At 40.0% G+C, this 16,180-nt stretch overlaps 1 protein-coding gene across 1 annotated transcript in view; it reads left to right on the top strand.

The window, feature by feature from the left end:
- Positions 1-16,180, top strand: part of TENM4 (teneurin transmembrane protein 4) — a 342,135-nt gene that overhangs the window by 184,962 nt on the left and 140,993 nt on the right. Inside the window, exons 8-9 of the mRNA XM_053969741.1 lie at positions 8,257-8,358; positions 13,346-13,540. Of these exons, the coding sequence (XP_053825716.1) occupies positions 8,257-8,358; positions 13,346-13,540 (297 nt within the window). The remainder of the gene's footprint in view (positions 1-8,256; positions 8,359-13,345; positions 13,541-16,180) is intronic.

Raw genomic sequence — 16,180 nt, 5'->3', positions numbered from 1 at the left:
CCTAATCTAGCATCCTTATACCTGCATATGAAGATTAGAGTTCCACTGAGATGTGAGAGCAAAACACATCAGGGTTGTATGCATGAGTCCTTAATTAAAACAGACCTCCCAGCCTTAGGAAAAAGAAAAAAAAATCAAAATCTTGCACAACATCAACCGGCATTAGCAGTATCAGCATCACGATAGGTGCCCTACAGAAGAGGAAGCTGTGAAAGAGCACTCAAAAATAATGACTGAGTTTCCATGATGATGTCAAGACTTTCACATCTCAGGCTGCCAGGTGTGGATTACTTGAGCTAGAAGTATAAAAGCTGTACAAAATAAAAATGAAGCAGAAAAATTGAAATCTCAGCAGGTGATGATGTACTATAAGAAGGAATCAGCCCTTTAAAGCTTCATCTAGGGAAGGAAGAGGAGGAGCAAGAGAATACCAGACCCAGTATTTCCACATTTCCTTTGTTTCCAGGGTGTTTTCTTTCCCCTTACTTTTTTTTTTTTTTTTTTTTTTTGGCTCATCGTGTAAAATCTGATGCTTGAAGACATCTGAAACCTGTTTTATCCCCTCTCACCTCTTCGTCTGCCCTGGCATTGTTATCACAATTACAAGGGCAGGTGACAGTTCTCTATGCTTTGAATCCAGCCTCTCCTGCAGTGAAATTCAATCAAGTAGCATCATTTCTTTGAAAAATAAACAAGACTGCAAGCTCTGCAACTGGGAAGTAAATTATATGTGTTCACAGAGCTTCAGAATCCTCTTTGCCTTTCATGTTATACTGCTTGACTTCCTATTAAAATTATTGCTAACGTAGTCGGGGCAGTGACAAGGAGCATTTTTGTGAAAAAGAGATGTTATTGCAATGAGCTTGTAGGTGTCCGTTTTATCCTGGACAAGCAGATCTAAGAAGAATAGTATGTGGCTTTCTAAGGTTGCTCTAGTGCAGCAGGAAAGAGTAAGGTGAAATAATGTGGTGTCCCTTCACTCTCCCAAGCAATGTAATTCAATGTACAGTGAGAGGAATGCTGGGCACTCCTCATGGCCCTTTTGTACTGATGTGGCTGACAGAGGATTTCAAGGTCAGATATGAACCGTGGAATCTCCCTGCTTGCTGCCTTGCTCCCTGTGTCCTCCCTCCCTCCCAGCAAAATATTTTTGTTAGCCAGGGGAATACAACTAGGCAGAAAATTGATCAGTGGACAGTTAGGAACAATATATTTCTATGTGACAATAAATATATGTATTTGTTTGATAAACAATTCTATTTTAATTATTTGATTTACCTCCGTTTTTAGTTTATTTGCTATTTTTGAATTAATGCATCTTTGTGTAGAGATAGTCAACACTTATTAGGAAAGGGTAAAAACCTTTTATTGTACCAATTAGTATGTATGCAATATCTTCCTGAGCTGGTAGATGAGTAGCTGGGGCGATTTATTTTAGGCTGAGCAGCTACATATATCTTCTCACCAGCACTGAACAAAAGATTTTGAGGCCATTTTTATGTAGTGGTGGAGCAGACTATTAGTTGAAGGGACCAAACAGGATACTTAAAAAAACCCTGCTCTTTTCTTTGCATCTCATTTCTAATATGGAATATTCTCACTGGTACAAGTTTTTTGTATTCCTTGAGCCTTGATTCCTGAACTGAGATTAGCATTGATTCATTAAAGTCTAATTGTCCTGCTGCAGTGCTATTCCTACATGTTTCTGACACCAAACACAGCCATCTCCAGAGCAACTTTTTGAGGTTATCAAATGAAACAGTAACATTTGAATTCATACAGCCGCACAGCACTGAATGGCATTTAATCAGTTCTTAGAAAGCAGTCCTGGTGCTTATTAACTCCCAAAAAGCTACTGCCTTCAGTTGCCATCTAGATAACTATTTTTTCTTTGCCAATAGATAGTTGCCTCTAAATGCCTAGGGAATGATGATGCTTGGTGGCAAGTGCAGGCTATAAAATATTTATCTTTAACACACAATTGTATTACTACAGCCTCTAATAGGATTTGGTGTCAGGCAAACATCTGCCTTGGCCTCTGGCCCAAAGATAGGGAAACAAGCTATTAAGTTGGATGTTGCATAGTAAATAAATAAGGCAGAAATACTGTTAAAGTAGCTGTACTGCTGACCAGCAAACATGGTGAGTATATAAAAAAGAAGTCCATCAAGAGTCCAGAAATTTGTCTAGCTTCTTAATATGTTTATTGTGTTGCATCTGGATAAAGGTAATTCATGTTGGTAGTTGTGGGCCAGGCTGACAGATCTTTATAGAGTTCACCACAGTAGAATTGGCTTTCATGGGGCTTTTTGTCAGCAGCAAAGTGGTCCCCTGAGTAGACCATTAGCCTAGGAGCTTTGTCGCTGTCACATGAGTCAATTTATAATATGAAGCAAATGCTGTGTTGCATTTGTCCATGCCTCAGATTAACAACCTAAAAAAAAAAAAACGGGAATGGTAACAATTAGCAATTTCATATTGAACTCGATAATACCCTTTAACAAAAGATAATGTAGTGTGAAGTCTTATAGTGGGTATGGGCTGAGTCATGCCAGTTTATGGGTTCTCTCAGAGTATAGGGTAATTGCAGTGGGAAAACTAGCAATGGGACAAAGGTTTCAGCCAAGTTTCCCTCAAAATCTGCCAGCTGTGAGTTTACTTGTACTGAAAAACATCCCCTGAAAGAAATGGCAAAAATAGCAGATCAATGTTATTTTATGCAATATGCTAAATTATAGCTGCTGAGGATACTTAGAGAATTTTTTTTGCTTTCTTTCTTTGCTTTGATAATTAAAGCTCATGAGCAGAAAGGACCTTGAAGAGTACTTCAGAAGAAGAGTTTTTGCTCTTGAAGAATCTAGGCTTTCACACTTAATGGATGTTTTCCATTTCTTATTTTTATGAATCCAGAAAGTATTTTGTACATCCTCCTTTTCCTGTCTGAGGTAGGCTGTCTTAGGATAGGGAGTACCTGCTCTGTAAGACAGGGCATTTCCATACCATTCTCCAAAATGACAATGTGGATCTGAAGACGAAGTGTCTCATTATGTCATTTACACTTTCTGACAGAGAAGTATGAGGGTATTTATAATGGAGAACTGCAAAGATGCTCAGAGGGCATAAGCACCTCTCCTATAGAGACAGGCTAAAGGAGTTGGGGCTGCTCAGGTGGGAGAAGGGAAGTTGCCAAGGAGACCTTAGAGCTCTTCGAATACCTAAAGAGGCTACAAAAGAGCTGGAAAGGGACTTTTCACAAGGGCACGGAGTGATAGGACAGGGAGGAATGGCTTTAAACTGACAAGTAGGCAGGTTTAGGTTAGATATTAGGAAGAAATTCCTCGCTGTGTGATGAGGCACTGGCACACACTACCCAGAGAAACCGTGGCTGACACATCCCTGGAGGTGTTCAAGGCTGTGGAGCAACTTGGTCTAGTGGAAGGTGTCTGCTCATGGCAGGGGGATTGAAACTTGGTAGTCTTTAAGGTCTTTTCCAATCAAAACCATCCAGTGATTCTGTGATTCCATAAAATGACTTGTTTTTTCAGTTGCTTAATTAGATTGTGAAGCTGCCAGAACACTTAATTCCATAGGCAAGCTTCTGCATTTCCTCTTAGAAATCCCACCACCTCAAGTTTTGCCCGTGTGCCCCTGGTGTGAGTTGTTTGCTTTTGGAAGTTTCACTCCTGCTGCCATTGTTGGTTGAGACGTGGCATGGAAACTGTTTTCAGTGTTCTCTTTTCATTTAATAGCAAAACCTGATGAAGGCATCATGCATCATCCATTGGCTGGCCCTCCAGTTATTAATGTCTGCCCTTACCGGCTGGTATCAGTCAGATCTCTTCAGGGATTTGGAAGCCAAGAGAAAACTGTGGGAATCAGACTGGAAACAGAGAACATATGTATCTCTTTCTAAAATAGAATTGTTCATGGTCTCACAGTGAACTTTAACAATTAAATAAAACAAAACAAAAACGTTGTCATGATTCTCTAAAGGAGTTCCCATGGTACTATTCATAAAACACCATATGGAATTTTGTATATATTGGAAAATACTCCTCTAATTATGTGAACAGCTTACAGAATAAGCTGTATAATGGAGACTAGAAGCCAGCCATAACTGCAGTGGCCTGTTTTAGCTTGTTGACTGATAGTGTGTCACCTGTGTAGCAATGTTGACTGTGAACATACTCGAAAGAAAGGCAGCTGCTTTGTGCCACTGACTTAGGGACTCCCTGAATGTTAAAGTTGTGTCCCTTCTATCTCATATGATAATAATTTGGCTAAGCCCTAGCTTCTGAAAATGTCTGCTTGATGCGTTATTCTTTCCAGGGTTCTCCCATCACGACTCCCTAATTTCTGATGCCAAGTCACCTGCCTCGTGTTTAGCTTGAAATGTAGGTGTTAGATCACTGTGCGTGAATGTGCGTGTACTTGCACATGCCAGAAGGGCCGGAAAATTTTCTGAGGTGCCCAACTGGCAGTCTGTAACCACTGAGACAAAATTCAGTCCTAGGATGAAAACAGAGTATTTTATGAGAAGCCTTGAGTGAGTATAACTTGCTAATGCCTTCAATCTTCAAAGTAAAAAGAAATTCCAGGTTGTGATTCTGCCTAAGAATATAAATAGGAGCATGCTCAGTGTTGCACACACGGCTTGCAGACTTGCTGCTCACAAGCCTCAGTCTCTGCCTTGTTTGTGCTCATTAGCTCTGGAGTTTCTGAGGGAAAAAAGTGTGTTCATTTAACACTTCCTTTATGGAAATACTTTGGAGTTGTTTGGGAGTAGCTTTGAGACAAAGATGCACTGCATGAACCTTCATCACTTTTCAGAATTGATTCTCAGTAGTGAAGAACTTTTGGGAGTGTGTGAAGACCTTAATTGCCCTGAATCACCAGGAAAGTTTGCATCCTTAACTGCTAAAAAAAACAGCAAGTGGCACAAGTCACAGGGGAAGTAGAGTTTCTTTTCACTTCATCTCATCTCGTATCAGGCAGGTTATTCCAGGGCAAATAGAGGTAGTGTAAAATGAGTATACATTAAAATTGTTACTTTTGGCTATTTTAGAAAAACAAGGCACAGCAGAGAAAGCAGTGAAATGGGATGAAAGAATTTTTAAGGGCCTACTCTGTTATTAATATTAGAGGGTATTCAGGCCACAAGTAAAAATTACTGAGGTGCTTCAGTGAGGAAGGTAAAATGGGTTTCATCCTATTTTTTAATTCCTTTTGAGTTAGCCACTATGGCATGAAGCAGTTCGGCCACACTTGCAAAGAAGTGTCTGGGAAACCAAAGATTGAGGAGATAGTGATAGATGAAGTGATATATGTGCATATCACTGCAGCTTTACAATGAAAAATGCCAGATCTGCACATGAACCAGAAAACAGATGTGAATATTATTTTTTAATGAGTTAGTGTCAGTCACCGTCAGCAGGGATCTGACCAGTTATAGGTGTCTCTGCTGAACTAGTCAGAGGAGGAAAGAGTGCACCACCAGAATAAAGGTTCTTACATGGATTCACCCAGAGATTCTGGAAAGGTTGGTTACCTAAGCACAGGTCTGCTCCATTTCTGTGGTCACACTGAACTTCTAAATCTTTTTGTACATAGTCATTGTAGTGGACAAAGTAATTCAGTTTAATCTGCAGTGGACATTGAATTGGTGTGCAGAGTCTTGCCTGTCTTGTCCTAGGCATCATGGACACACCAGCTGAACCCACTGTAACTGCAAAATACTGTTTCCAGTAACAAAGATTACTATTTTGCTGATGTGCTTTATCACACTTTGGAACAGTTGCCATGCTACTTTTTAGATACTTTCTAGATGTTTGTGTGGGTCTTTTTACTATTTTGCTTAAATATTATATTACAAAAATATACCAAGAAAGCTATATGGTTATTTACTCCTTTTCAAGATCTCAGTTTAGTCCATTAAAGTGAAAACTTGGGAAAAAACTTTTTAAAATAATTTTTAATATTCTAAAGATGTTAATACTGGGAGTCTGTCCTGCATCAAGCCTTGAGGTATTCCCCTTGACTTCAAAGGTCACACATGTTACATCTATGCAGTGTTGCTCCCCTTGCAGCGCCTGACCCTGTGTGGCAGTGGGGTGATGAGGTGTCATGGGACAATTGCACTGATGCTGAATAGCACAGCCCTTCTTTTCCCAGTTTTCAGGCAGCAGAAGAAAAAAATTCTCTAGTTCTTTTTTCTGGTGCATTCTTTTTTTTTTTTTTTTTTTTTTTTTTTTTTTTTTGCCACCTTTTGAGCTTAACCACCTTATTGGAGGGTCTGACAGAACCAGCACAAGAAGAGGGAGCTTAGAGTTGTTCTTAGGATGAGAAGATTAGAGGAAAAGGACTGACCCTTTCAGCAACAGGAGTTGTCCATCTCATTATCTTTTTTCACAGAACTCACACTCTGTATGTTCTTCATGTGTGTAAGTATGTACATAAATAACTTCCTTTTCCTGAATCTCTGTGTATATTTCTTGAAGAAAAGTAAAATATAAGTATTGCTAAAAAAGCATAGAGAAAACAAGTCACAAAGTGAATTAACTTTTGTTTTCAGCAGTGACATTAACCCGTGTCAAAGTTCTGAAGACTGTATACACGTGAGCTAATATTAACTTTTCATTTACAGGATAGATTTGTGTTTATACATGCTGTGAAGTGAGAGATTATATTTCTAAATATCACTATAAATGCATAAGGCCTTAGTCATTACTTCTTTACTCTAGGAAGCATGGCTGCTCTTTGATTGGAACAAAGATGACATCTCAAGCCTAAAGGGTTGACTGCATGTTGTGACTGTATTTCTACACACCATCAAGTGAATACCTGCTTAACTACTAAGTGTTAGAAAACTGACAGCACTTCCTTGTACCTTTCTTGCTGCATGGAGCTGTCTGCTTATGAGATGTGTGAAGCCAGGACTTAAAACATAAATGCTTTAAACTGGTTTTATTTTTTAAATTTGCTGTTGTCCTTTGTGAATTATTGAATTACACCACAGCCTTTAAAATGTCCTTCAGAAACCTCTGCTCTTTGGCAAACACCCATACAGAAACTGGGTTCCTTTCATTTGTGCTTAAAAACTAATCTGCACATCTTTGCTGTCGCTGGTTCTCTTCACTTGCACTGATTGGGAGTTTACAAATAACTTTCCTCCTACAAGGTCTTGTGAAGTATGTCTGTGCAAATGCAATCATTATTCACAGGGCTGAGATTTTTCACCCCACTCCATGTGCACTACTAGTGCCCCTGCTCTTTTATCAAATCCAGTTTTCATCTGATAGGCATCTCCGTCAGAGAAAATGTGAAATAGCACTGTAGAATGAACCATGGTATTTATTACAATGTCTTTCAAAGCCTCACATTTACTCAGTCTTCACTCAGTTTAGTGTAAGAAAATGAGATTATTTTCATTCTCTTTTTGATGTATTTACTAGCTTGTGTTGTTCATTTATGAAAGATATGTTTTAGTCCCAATATTCTGAACTCTCTTCAAAAGAGAAGTGCTAGATAACATTTTGCTTACCTGTTAACTTCCCCTGAAAAATGAATAGCTGGTGGTTTTGACAAAGTCAGGGAATTTAAGATGCTAACTAGAAATAGAAGAAAATGTGAAATAGACACATTCCTGTTCCACCAAATAGAATATTAGCCCAGCACTTTGAGCTGTTAAAGATACAAATTATATAATGTATAATATTCAATACAGTATTGCAGAGCAAATAAGAAGAATTTTGGTTAGAGGTATTTCGTGAGCAAGCAGATAGGATGAACCAAGGGTCTGTGTTCAGTAAGTTCATAGGGGAACATATCTATCATCACTCAGCTCTTTTTGGCACAAATAAATGCTCCAAGGTCACTTAATCAAGTCAACAAAACTGGACCAAAAGTATATGTTCTGCCATGAGAATGGTGTGTATTGCATCCCTGCAATAAATTCAAAGAGGAAAAATGGTCGTAAATATATACAGGAAGAAAAGACGTTTGGAAGTTTTCAGGTACTGAGACAATGCCAAACCTGGTGGGTGCTGAGCAGCTCGTATTTAATGACAGGATTCACAGTTGTGAACCATCCATTGGTGTAAATGGATGAGCAGGGTTTAGTGCAGCTCACACTAATGCTTTCTCCCCGAGTGCAGCAATTGCTCTGAAGTTTCAACTGTCCTGCCCATCTAGAGCCCTCCTAAACTCCGAGGTGTTTTCTTGCCTAAAGAAGTGTCTGAATTCTCTTTTGTTTTCCAGAATCAGTGGATAACTGTCCCAGTAATTGCTATGGGAATGGAGACTGTGTGTCTGGGACTTGCCATTGCTTCCTTGGCTTTCTGGGCCCTGACTGTGGCAGAGGTAGGAATTTATGCTTCTCCCATTCAGTTAACGTTTTTCTTCTGGAAATTATATTCATGATGGTGCCTTTTGCAAAGTACTCTTCACCCAGTGTGGAGATGCTGCAGTGGAGTGGAAACAAGTTGATCTGTGAATTTTGTTTGCCACAAATTTGCTAAAATTTCAATCAGCAGCTGAGGGACCTGTGGGTGTTTACCCTGGAGAAAAGAAGGATCAGAGGACATCTTACTGGTCTCTACAACTACCTGAAAGGAGGGTGTAGCCAGGTGGGGATCAGTCTCTTTTCCCAGGTAAGAGATAGGACAAGAGGAAACATCCTCTAGTTGTGCCAGGGGTGGTTTAGATTGGCTATTGGGAAAAATTTCTTCAGCAAAGGATTCAGACTGCTCAGGGGAGTGGCGGAATCACCATCTCTGGGAGTGTAGGTGTGGCATTTAGGCACAAGATTTAGTGCTGGGCTGGCAGTACTGGGCTAAGAGTTGGACTTGATCTTGGAGAGCATTTCCAACCTTAATGATGCTATGCTTTACTAATCGTGACTGCTGTGCCCTTAGCAACAGAACAAACCCTTGGGCTGCTTGTGGACAGGCAAAATGTCACATCAGAAATTTTCTCTCTGGAAGTGGCTTTAGAAAACAGGACTCATAAATGTGGCATTGTGGTTTGTTTAGCAGAGCACTTTTATGATGGTGTGGCATGACACTATAATGATACTTTCTTTTAAGATACTGATTATACAAAAAGTACCTGGCAAGTCTGTCTGAGCCTGGCTGTGGGGAATAGGGCAGTGTTAGCATAAGGCTAGGAGTGGAATAATGGCAGGAACAACTGGTTACTCTGGCCAAAAGTATAAATACTGGGAGGACTGGGAAGGAGACTTACCCCAGTAAACAGTATAATACATTTTTTTGCTCAAGTGATAAGTATTTTTAATAAATGACTTTGGAAGGGTTTCCTTTGGCCTGAATTTTTTAGGTTATTCAAACATTTAAAAAACAAACTGAAATACTTTTAGTAAGAACACATTTCAAACCAAGATATGAAAACCTTGCATGTGGGAAATGACAGGATACTGTGCATCAACCTTTCCAAGGCCTTTTTTGGCTCAAACAGTCCAACAAACTAAATACAGATTTATAAATATGGGGAGGGAGGTAGCATAAAATGTTAGTGCCCACCCAAGGAGCTGCGGTAAGGCTGCAGGTCAGGCCTTTACCCCAGCTCATCGCTGCTTTGGAAAGCAGGCTGGCGCCTTCTCAAGAGCGAGCTAAACTCTGTCCAACCCCAGCCCTCTCCCCCTCCAGCTGAGCTGGGTCACATCCCAGCAGCGAGGCAGGAGACAGAGATAAGGAGCCGCGCACCCCCGGGGCAGGCGGGAGCTCCCTGCCAAGGCAGCGAGGCCGGGCTGAACCCAGCAAGGTTTCAGAGTTCACAGCCCAGTAAGATGGATGTGGCAAGCTGTGTCCCTGAGAGCTGTTATGTCAAACTTCTTGCTGACTCAGGTTACACTTGGTTTGCATTTCCTTACACTTGGTTTGCATTTCCAAGCTCCTTTTCAAATCCCTAGAGCTGGAGACAAAAGAAGTTTTTTTTCCATGTCCCATAGCATATTCCAGCTCACACCTCCTAACTTTCAGTAGGGGCAGAAGTTCAGGGCTTGTTTCCCCCAAGGCTCCCTGTAGAGTCTGTGGAGAAAAAGAACTTTCTTCACTGTGAGTCAGGGTACTTAAACTCTTGTTCTGAATCCACTTTCAGAGGAGTTCACCTCCCCTCCCCGGCTACCCTGAACTTTCTCAGGCTTTTCAATGGACCAATGTGAGTCTCCCATTTCACCAGAGCACATGCTCTAGCTGCTACGAACACCTTTTATTAAACTCTGTCTTTTCATTCAGAATCGTCTGGGTTCAGATCACAGGTTGCACTCTGCCTTTAGGAAGACAGAAAAATACCCGGAATGCCAAATTTATATTTGTGTATGCATGTCCACTCACTGGGCATGTTAAATAGATCATGTTGCCATGAGCATGAGATCCAAGGATTCCAGCACTGACTTCCTGTTGGTTTTCAGGGGCATCCAAGACTCGTCTTTTGACCTACAAATCCCTCAAAAGGCAGCATGTGTAAGGCTGTTAAAGTATCCATCTGCAGCCCTTCGCAATCACTATATGGAGCAGTAATCCTTAAATAAGCAGGTTCCTGCTCACATTTAAGAATTCCATGGATTTTCCTGGGTGTTCCTTTATTTTAATTCAGCCATGTAATTCACCATCCAAATGAATGGGAAACTCTGGAGCAGAAAGCCTTTCTCTGTTTAGTAATGGTTAATTACTAATGTATTATTAACCAATTATTTTTAAAAAAATTAATGAGAGCAAGTCACCAGAGGTATATTCCATAGGCTTTTTGAAGGTTTTCTTGGACACGGGAGGTGGCCTTCTCAAGTTCTGTATAAAGTAAACAAACCAACAAATGATCTTACTCGCTGATGCTCAACTTTGCAAGAAACAGAGTATGCATTTGGGTTGCTGCTATCATTACCACACTAGAGAATTACTATAATTTTGCCATCATAGACATTGTTGGAATCTGAATGATCAAATAATAATTATATATCTTTATATATGGAAAAGAGTTGCACAAGTAACAGGAGAAAAAATTCAGAAACCTCTTTTGTCCTTACTCATTATTGCATGCTACAGGGGAAGTCTTGTTCTCACAACTGATTTGACATTTGTAGCAGTGCTTTCCAGGTGATGCTGAAGGTGTTCTCCACAGAAGGCTCTGTGGAGTGTCAGTCTCTTTCTCAGCAACTTCTCCCTGGTTAAAGGCAGTTATTCTATCTTCTTGTTGAAAAGAACTGCAGACTATCCCCTGCTAGTGCCTTGAAAGAACAATGTCCATTAGTGAGCATTGAAATTTGAGATGGGAGGGGCAGAAAATTCCATCACTTAGCTGAAAAGTAAAATTACAAAGTGCGTTGTGAACTATGCACACAACACAGTGTATCTTAAACAATTTAAGTCTCATCTAGGTAGATATCATTTTGCAAATTATGCACTTGCAGTGCACCATGGCAATGTTCCTTTAAAGTGAACAGAGCGCTCCTTAGTAATAACAGTTGCCAAATTCCTTTCTTTCCTCAACCTCTTTTATCTTGGTCAGGCAAATACAGTTCACTGCATATCAAACTGATTTAACAGTCAGAGTTGGCAATGCTTTGTATTTTATTGAGACTGCTGTAGTTCTGGAAGACTCAAACTGACTTGACTATAAGGACGTGTGGAAACAGCTCATGATGCACTTTGTGAGATTACTGTCTGAAAAGATGGAAGAGAAGGAGAGGAAAGCTTTCCTTAATCATGTAATACCCCTTCCCATACATAATCAAAGTCAGGAACAAAGCAAAAGAGGATTCATCACATGCCTAATCCAGTTGGATTAAGCAGCAGAATGGGATAGTCATTTCACATTTGTCCTCCATAAAATTGTTCATAAATTGCCTTTCCGAGGGGCAGATGAGAAGGCCAGCTGCTCTCACCTAAGGCTGATGTGCAACAGTGAACAAGAGCAGTCTGTGTTGCATATATGTCCTTGCAGTGGACTTTCAGCAAAATAAAATGAAAGAGAGCAGGACTTAAGCAAGTTTCAAAGCAGAGTGTACAGGAAAAGGCTGTTGTTTATGAGGGACCGAAATCAGCATCTTGGCAAAATCAGAACAGAGGACAAAAGGAACATAATGTGGCTGGTGTGGAGAATGGAATAAGGAGAAGGCATCATCTGAATGGAGCTGGAGAAAGCTTGGAGAGCAGTGATTACAAAAAGCTGTGGTTGTGGAGGCTGAGGTCTGGTCCTTGATGCCCTCTGCTTCCTTGGGGGACCTGTTCTGTATCCTTCAGCTCATCCCATCCAACTCTGCCTGGCAGTTTCCAAATTTAGCTCTGAAAATGCTTAATCCTGGGATCCATCATGCCACAGCTTGAGCTTGTCATCTTCCTCTTCGTCCCTTTATCACAGGGAAGAAATCCTGTATCTGGGTGGCCTTGAGAGTCAGCTGACTTTGCTGGAAACAAGGACAATTAAAAATCCTTTATAAATTACATAAATTTCAGAGGATAGATTTACACAGCTTTTATTACAGGGAGCTTGGAAACAGTAGAGGCCGATTTTGCCTTGTGGCTGGTAGATTAATCGAGTCCAGCAGAGGTGATAACCAAAAATGGGGGCTGGACATTCAGTTAGAACCATAGAATTGTTAAGGTTGGAAAAGACCTCTAAAACTCTTTTCATCAAGTTCAGCTATTAGCCCAGCACTGCCAAGTCCACCACTAAGCCAAATCCCCATATGCCACATCCACACATCTTTTAAATTCCATCAGGGATGGTGACTGAGTCACTTCCCTGTGCAGCCTGCTCCAGTGCTTGACAACCCTTTCAGGGCAGAAGGTTGATAGCTGATGGTATGACATGAGCTAAATCAGTGAAATAGTCTCAATGTGGCATTCTGGGCTCTGAGCAAAGCAACTGAAACCCATAATGCTGAGAGTTAACTCAGAAAAAAACAGGGGAGTGATTTGTGTGCCACTGAGATCCACAGCAGAGGCAGTGTCAAGGAAAGTCTGGCAGCAGGTCAGGGATAGTGATAAGCAATCTAAAGTCAATGATGCTCCGGAAAGAAGACATCAGTTACATTGTGAAATCAGAATACAAGGGAACTATGAGTTTAGTTAGTGAAAAAAGATATTAGAGACAGAGAGCAAGGAGATAGTCTAACTTAAGGGCACTGTTTGTTTGTTTTAAACACTCATAGGAGAATACAGTTAACAGCTGGGTATCATCCATATAAAAGATTTGGTTTTGGCAAAACAAACAGCAACATACTCCAGTGAAGACTGTTTATGAAGAATGTAAATTACATGCTGGGCTCTTGTGCTTCTTTTTGAAATGATTTTCCATTTGTTTTAATGTGATTTTTGTTGTCTGTCCATAGCGTCCTGCCCAGTGCTGTGCAGTGGAAATGGGCAGTACATGAAAGGAAGATGCTTGTGCCACAGTGGCTGGAAGGGAGCAGAGTGTGATGTCCCAACCAACCAGTGCATTGATGTCTCCTGCAATAACCATGGCACATGCATCATGGGCACCTGTATCTGCAACCCAGGATACAAAGGCGAGAGCTGTGAAGAAGGTATTTGCAAGATACATTCAATTAGCCTTTTGCTTTGATTGTTGTTCTGTAATTATATGGATGGAGGCAATTCAGAATCGGACTGCCACTTAAACAGAACAATAATAGGCACCTTAGAGATACAATAGATGGATACAACATAAAAATGATATGTTGTCATAACTCCTCGTTAGCTATCATACTTGTTCAATAATTGGATGAAAAGCCATCAAATGCTTCAGATAGAAGAATCTAGTTGAAAGACCAGAACATCTAATCATATGTTCAAATGTTCTTATAAAAGCATCGTTTCCATTTACACATCTAAACGTATAATTACTTTTTCAGTGCTTTCCTCTCTGCTGCACTATGCCAAGCAATTTCAGTTGCTTACATACACAAAATGGTGCTGTGTGACAGAAAGTCCCTGGTTCTTGTCAGCATTAAAAGCTTAAAAATGCTCAGGACTTGAATTAAATTCTGCTTCAAAGTCAGATATTATTTTAATGACTCTTCCATAGCTTTTTTCTCACATTAGCCCCCCAAATATTTCTCCTTTACATTTAGATGTATGGCTGCTTTTAGTACATATCTTTAATCTTTTTGTGTAGGAACTCACCTGCCAACGTAAACCTTTATCTTCCTTAGTCTGTGACTGCTTCTTACTACTAAATGAAAAAGTGGACAGTTATGCAAGTGTATAAATCATTCAGAGAGTATAAATATATATCCAAAAGTGCATTATTTAAAGAATAATGTTCAAAACTTTTGAAAACTATTCTCAGACTTCTATGCTGGTGACCTAGTAAATAATTATTCTTAATTTACACTTCCACAAGTACATATATAAGGCCTCTTCACTGCTTGATAGATTAAAGACATCGTTTGATACATTTAAGAATGACAACGACTTGAATTAATTTATGGTTGTCTTCATGTATGCAGGATAAAGATTTATCTGAAATGGCTTTATTTTACAGGCAATGAAAATAGGCTGAATTGGATTCATTCAAATGGCATCTAATCTAGCAATTCTTTTGATGTGTTAAATGTATTGGAGTGGGACATCTCTGATGTAGCATGGCTTCAGTGTCAGTAAATGTTAGAGATGAAGACAGTATCAGCTCTTGTAACAATAAGTAATCTCTTGTGAAAGACTCATTTTAGCTTAAAGCACAATTCAGTGAAGCTGTGGGACATGCAAAACTCAAAGATTGTGACTACTCAAGTATCTTTAAAGCATCTCTGTAGACCTCCTATTTACTAGATCATATCCTTACTGGATAAACAGAAATGAAAAGATACTGATTGTGCCTCCAGCCAGAAGTGTTTAATGTGAGTAAATCAGAGTGAGATTTGACCTTTTTCAAACAGGAACCTTTATTTCCCTGGTCACGTTTAAAGCAGAAAAGCCAGGAACTGCTCAGTTATTTTATGTTATCACTGTAGTGGGGGACACTGTCAGTCCCACTAGGTCAAAACTTGAAAAAGGAGGAAGAACAAAGAGAACATATTTTTTCTTATGGGCTGTTTAGTATTTTTCCAAGCATGCATGTTTTTGATACTCAAGGCATAATTTGTATTATGTTGTGAGGGGGGAAAGCAGCTCAGAAATATGCCATGTGGGAAATCTTGAGAACATATATATACATATTTAGATTTAGTAAAAAAGTTGATTTATACTATTTTTTAAATTGCTTTTACTCTTAATTTCTCTTCTAAGAAGGGCCATCTGGTATTGATTACTTTTTATTATTTCTCAGTTCTCGTAGCTTCACTGCTTGGTCCATGTTTGTAATGGGTTTTCATTCCAGGGTTTCTTCTGTCTTTTCTTTTCCCCCCATAGAAGTTCAGCAATGTTTATAAAACATCAGCCAACAATCCTACACGAGATTTTCTTTTCTCTTTCCTTAGTTTATTGGCCCCATATTTTATAAGGCATGGCCTAAGCCAGCAAGGCATTGCAGGGAGGGGAGCAAATTTAAGAAGTGAAATATGAGAAGTTACTCTTTGGGCACCGAATAAGCCTAATAACTTGTGTGACCAATGAAGCATGAAGCATATTGGGGAAAAGTGTAGAAGAGGCACTGACCTTGCTTGCTACATGATTTATCTCCCTGGCAAAGATTCTGCACAAGGCTTAACTATAAACAGGGCATTTTCCATCCAAGAATTTGGCCATTTGGGACATTTTCCAACCAACAACACAGGCATAGAATTATTTTTTTCTTTTCTAGGTATACTAGATCCTGTCAGCTCTGCCTTCATGCCCAGCTCCTCATCTCTGCTTCTCCCAGAGCTGAGCAGCTAAATTTGTCAAGCAGAATTCCCTAAAAATATACCATTGTATTCCAAATCCACTAAGCAATTGATTAAGAAGAAAGCAGAAACCTGTAATCCTGTCCCAGGGCCCTTCCGATGGTGCAGAAAGCCTAAAGAGATAGATCCAGTGAGGCTGAGATTAAAGTAGCCGTTGTGTGTGACATTTTCTGAAAGGGCTCATTTCAACATGAAAAATGGCCTTGGGATTATGATAAATGGGGGGTTCTGACATGCACATTCCCCTCCTATAATCGTCTGTGTTAGAGCTGAGATAGCAGATTGTCTGCCTCCTGTGATGGAGGCCCCTGTAAAACTCACCTTTTTCCCAACTGACCTTCA

This window comes from Vidua macroura, chromosome 2, assembly GCF_024509145.1.
Source record: "Vidua macroura isolate BioBank_ID:100142 chromosome 2, ASM2450914v1, whole genome shotgun sequence".
Taxonomy (NCBI): domain Eukaryota; kingdom Metazoa; phylum Chordata; class Aves; order Passeriformes; family Viduidae; genus Vidua; species Vidua macroura.
Note: the sequence above shows the minus strand (reverse complement) of the source record. Positions and strands in the feature narration are given on the sequence as shown.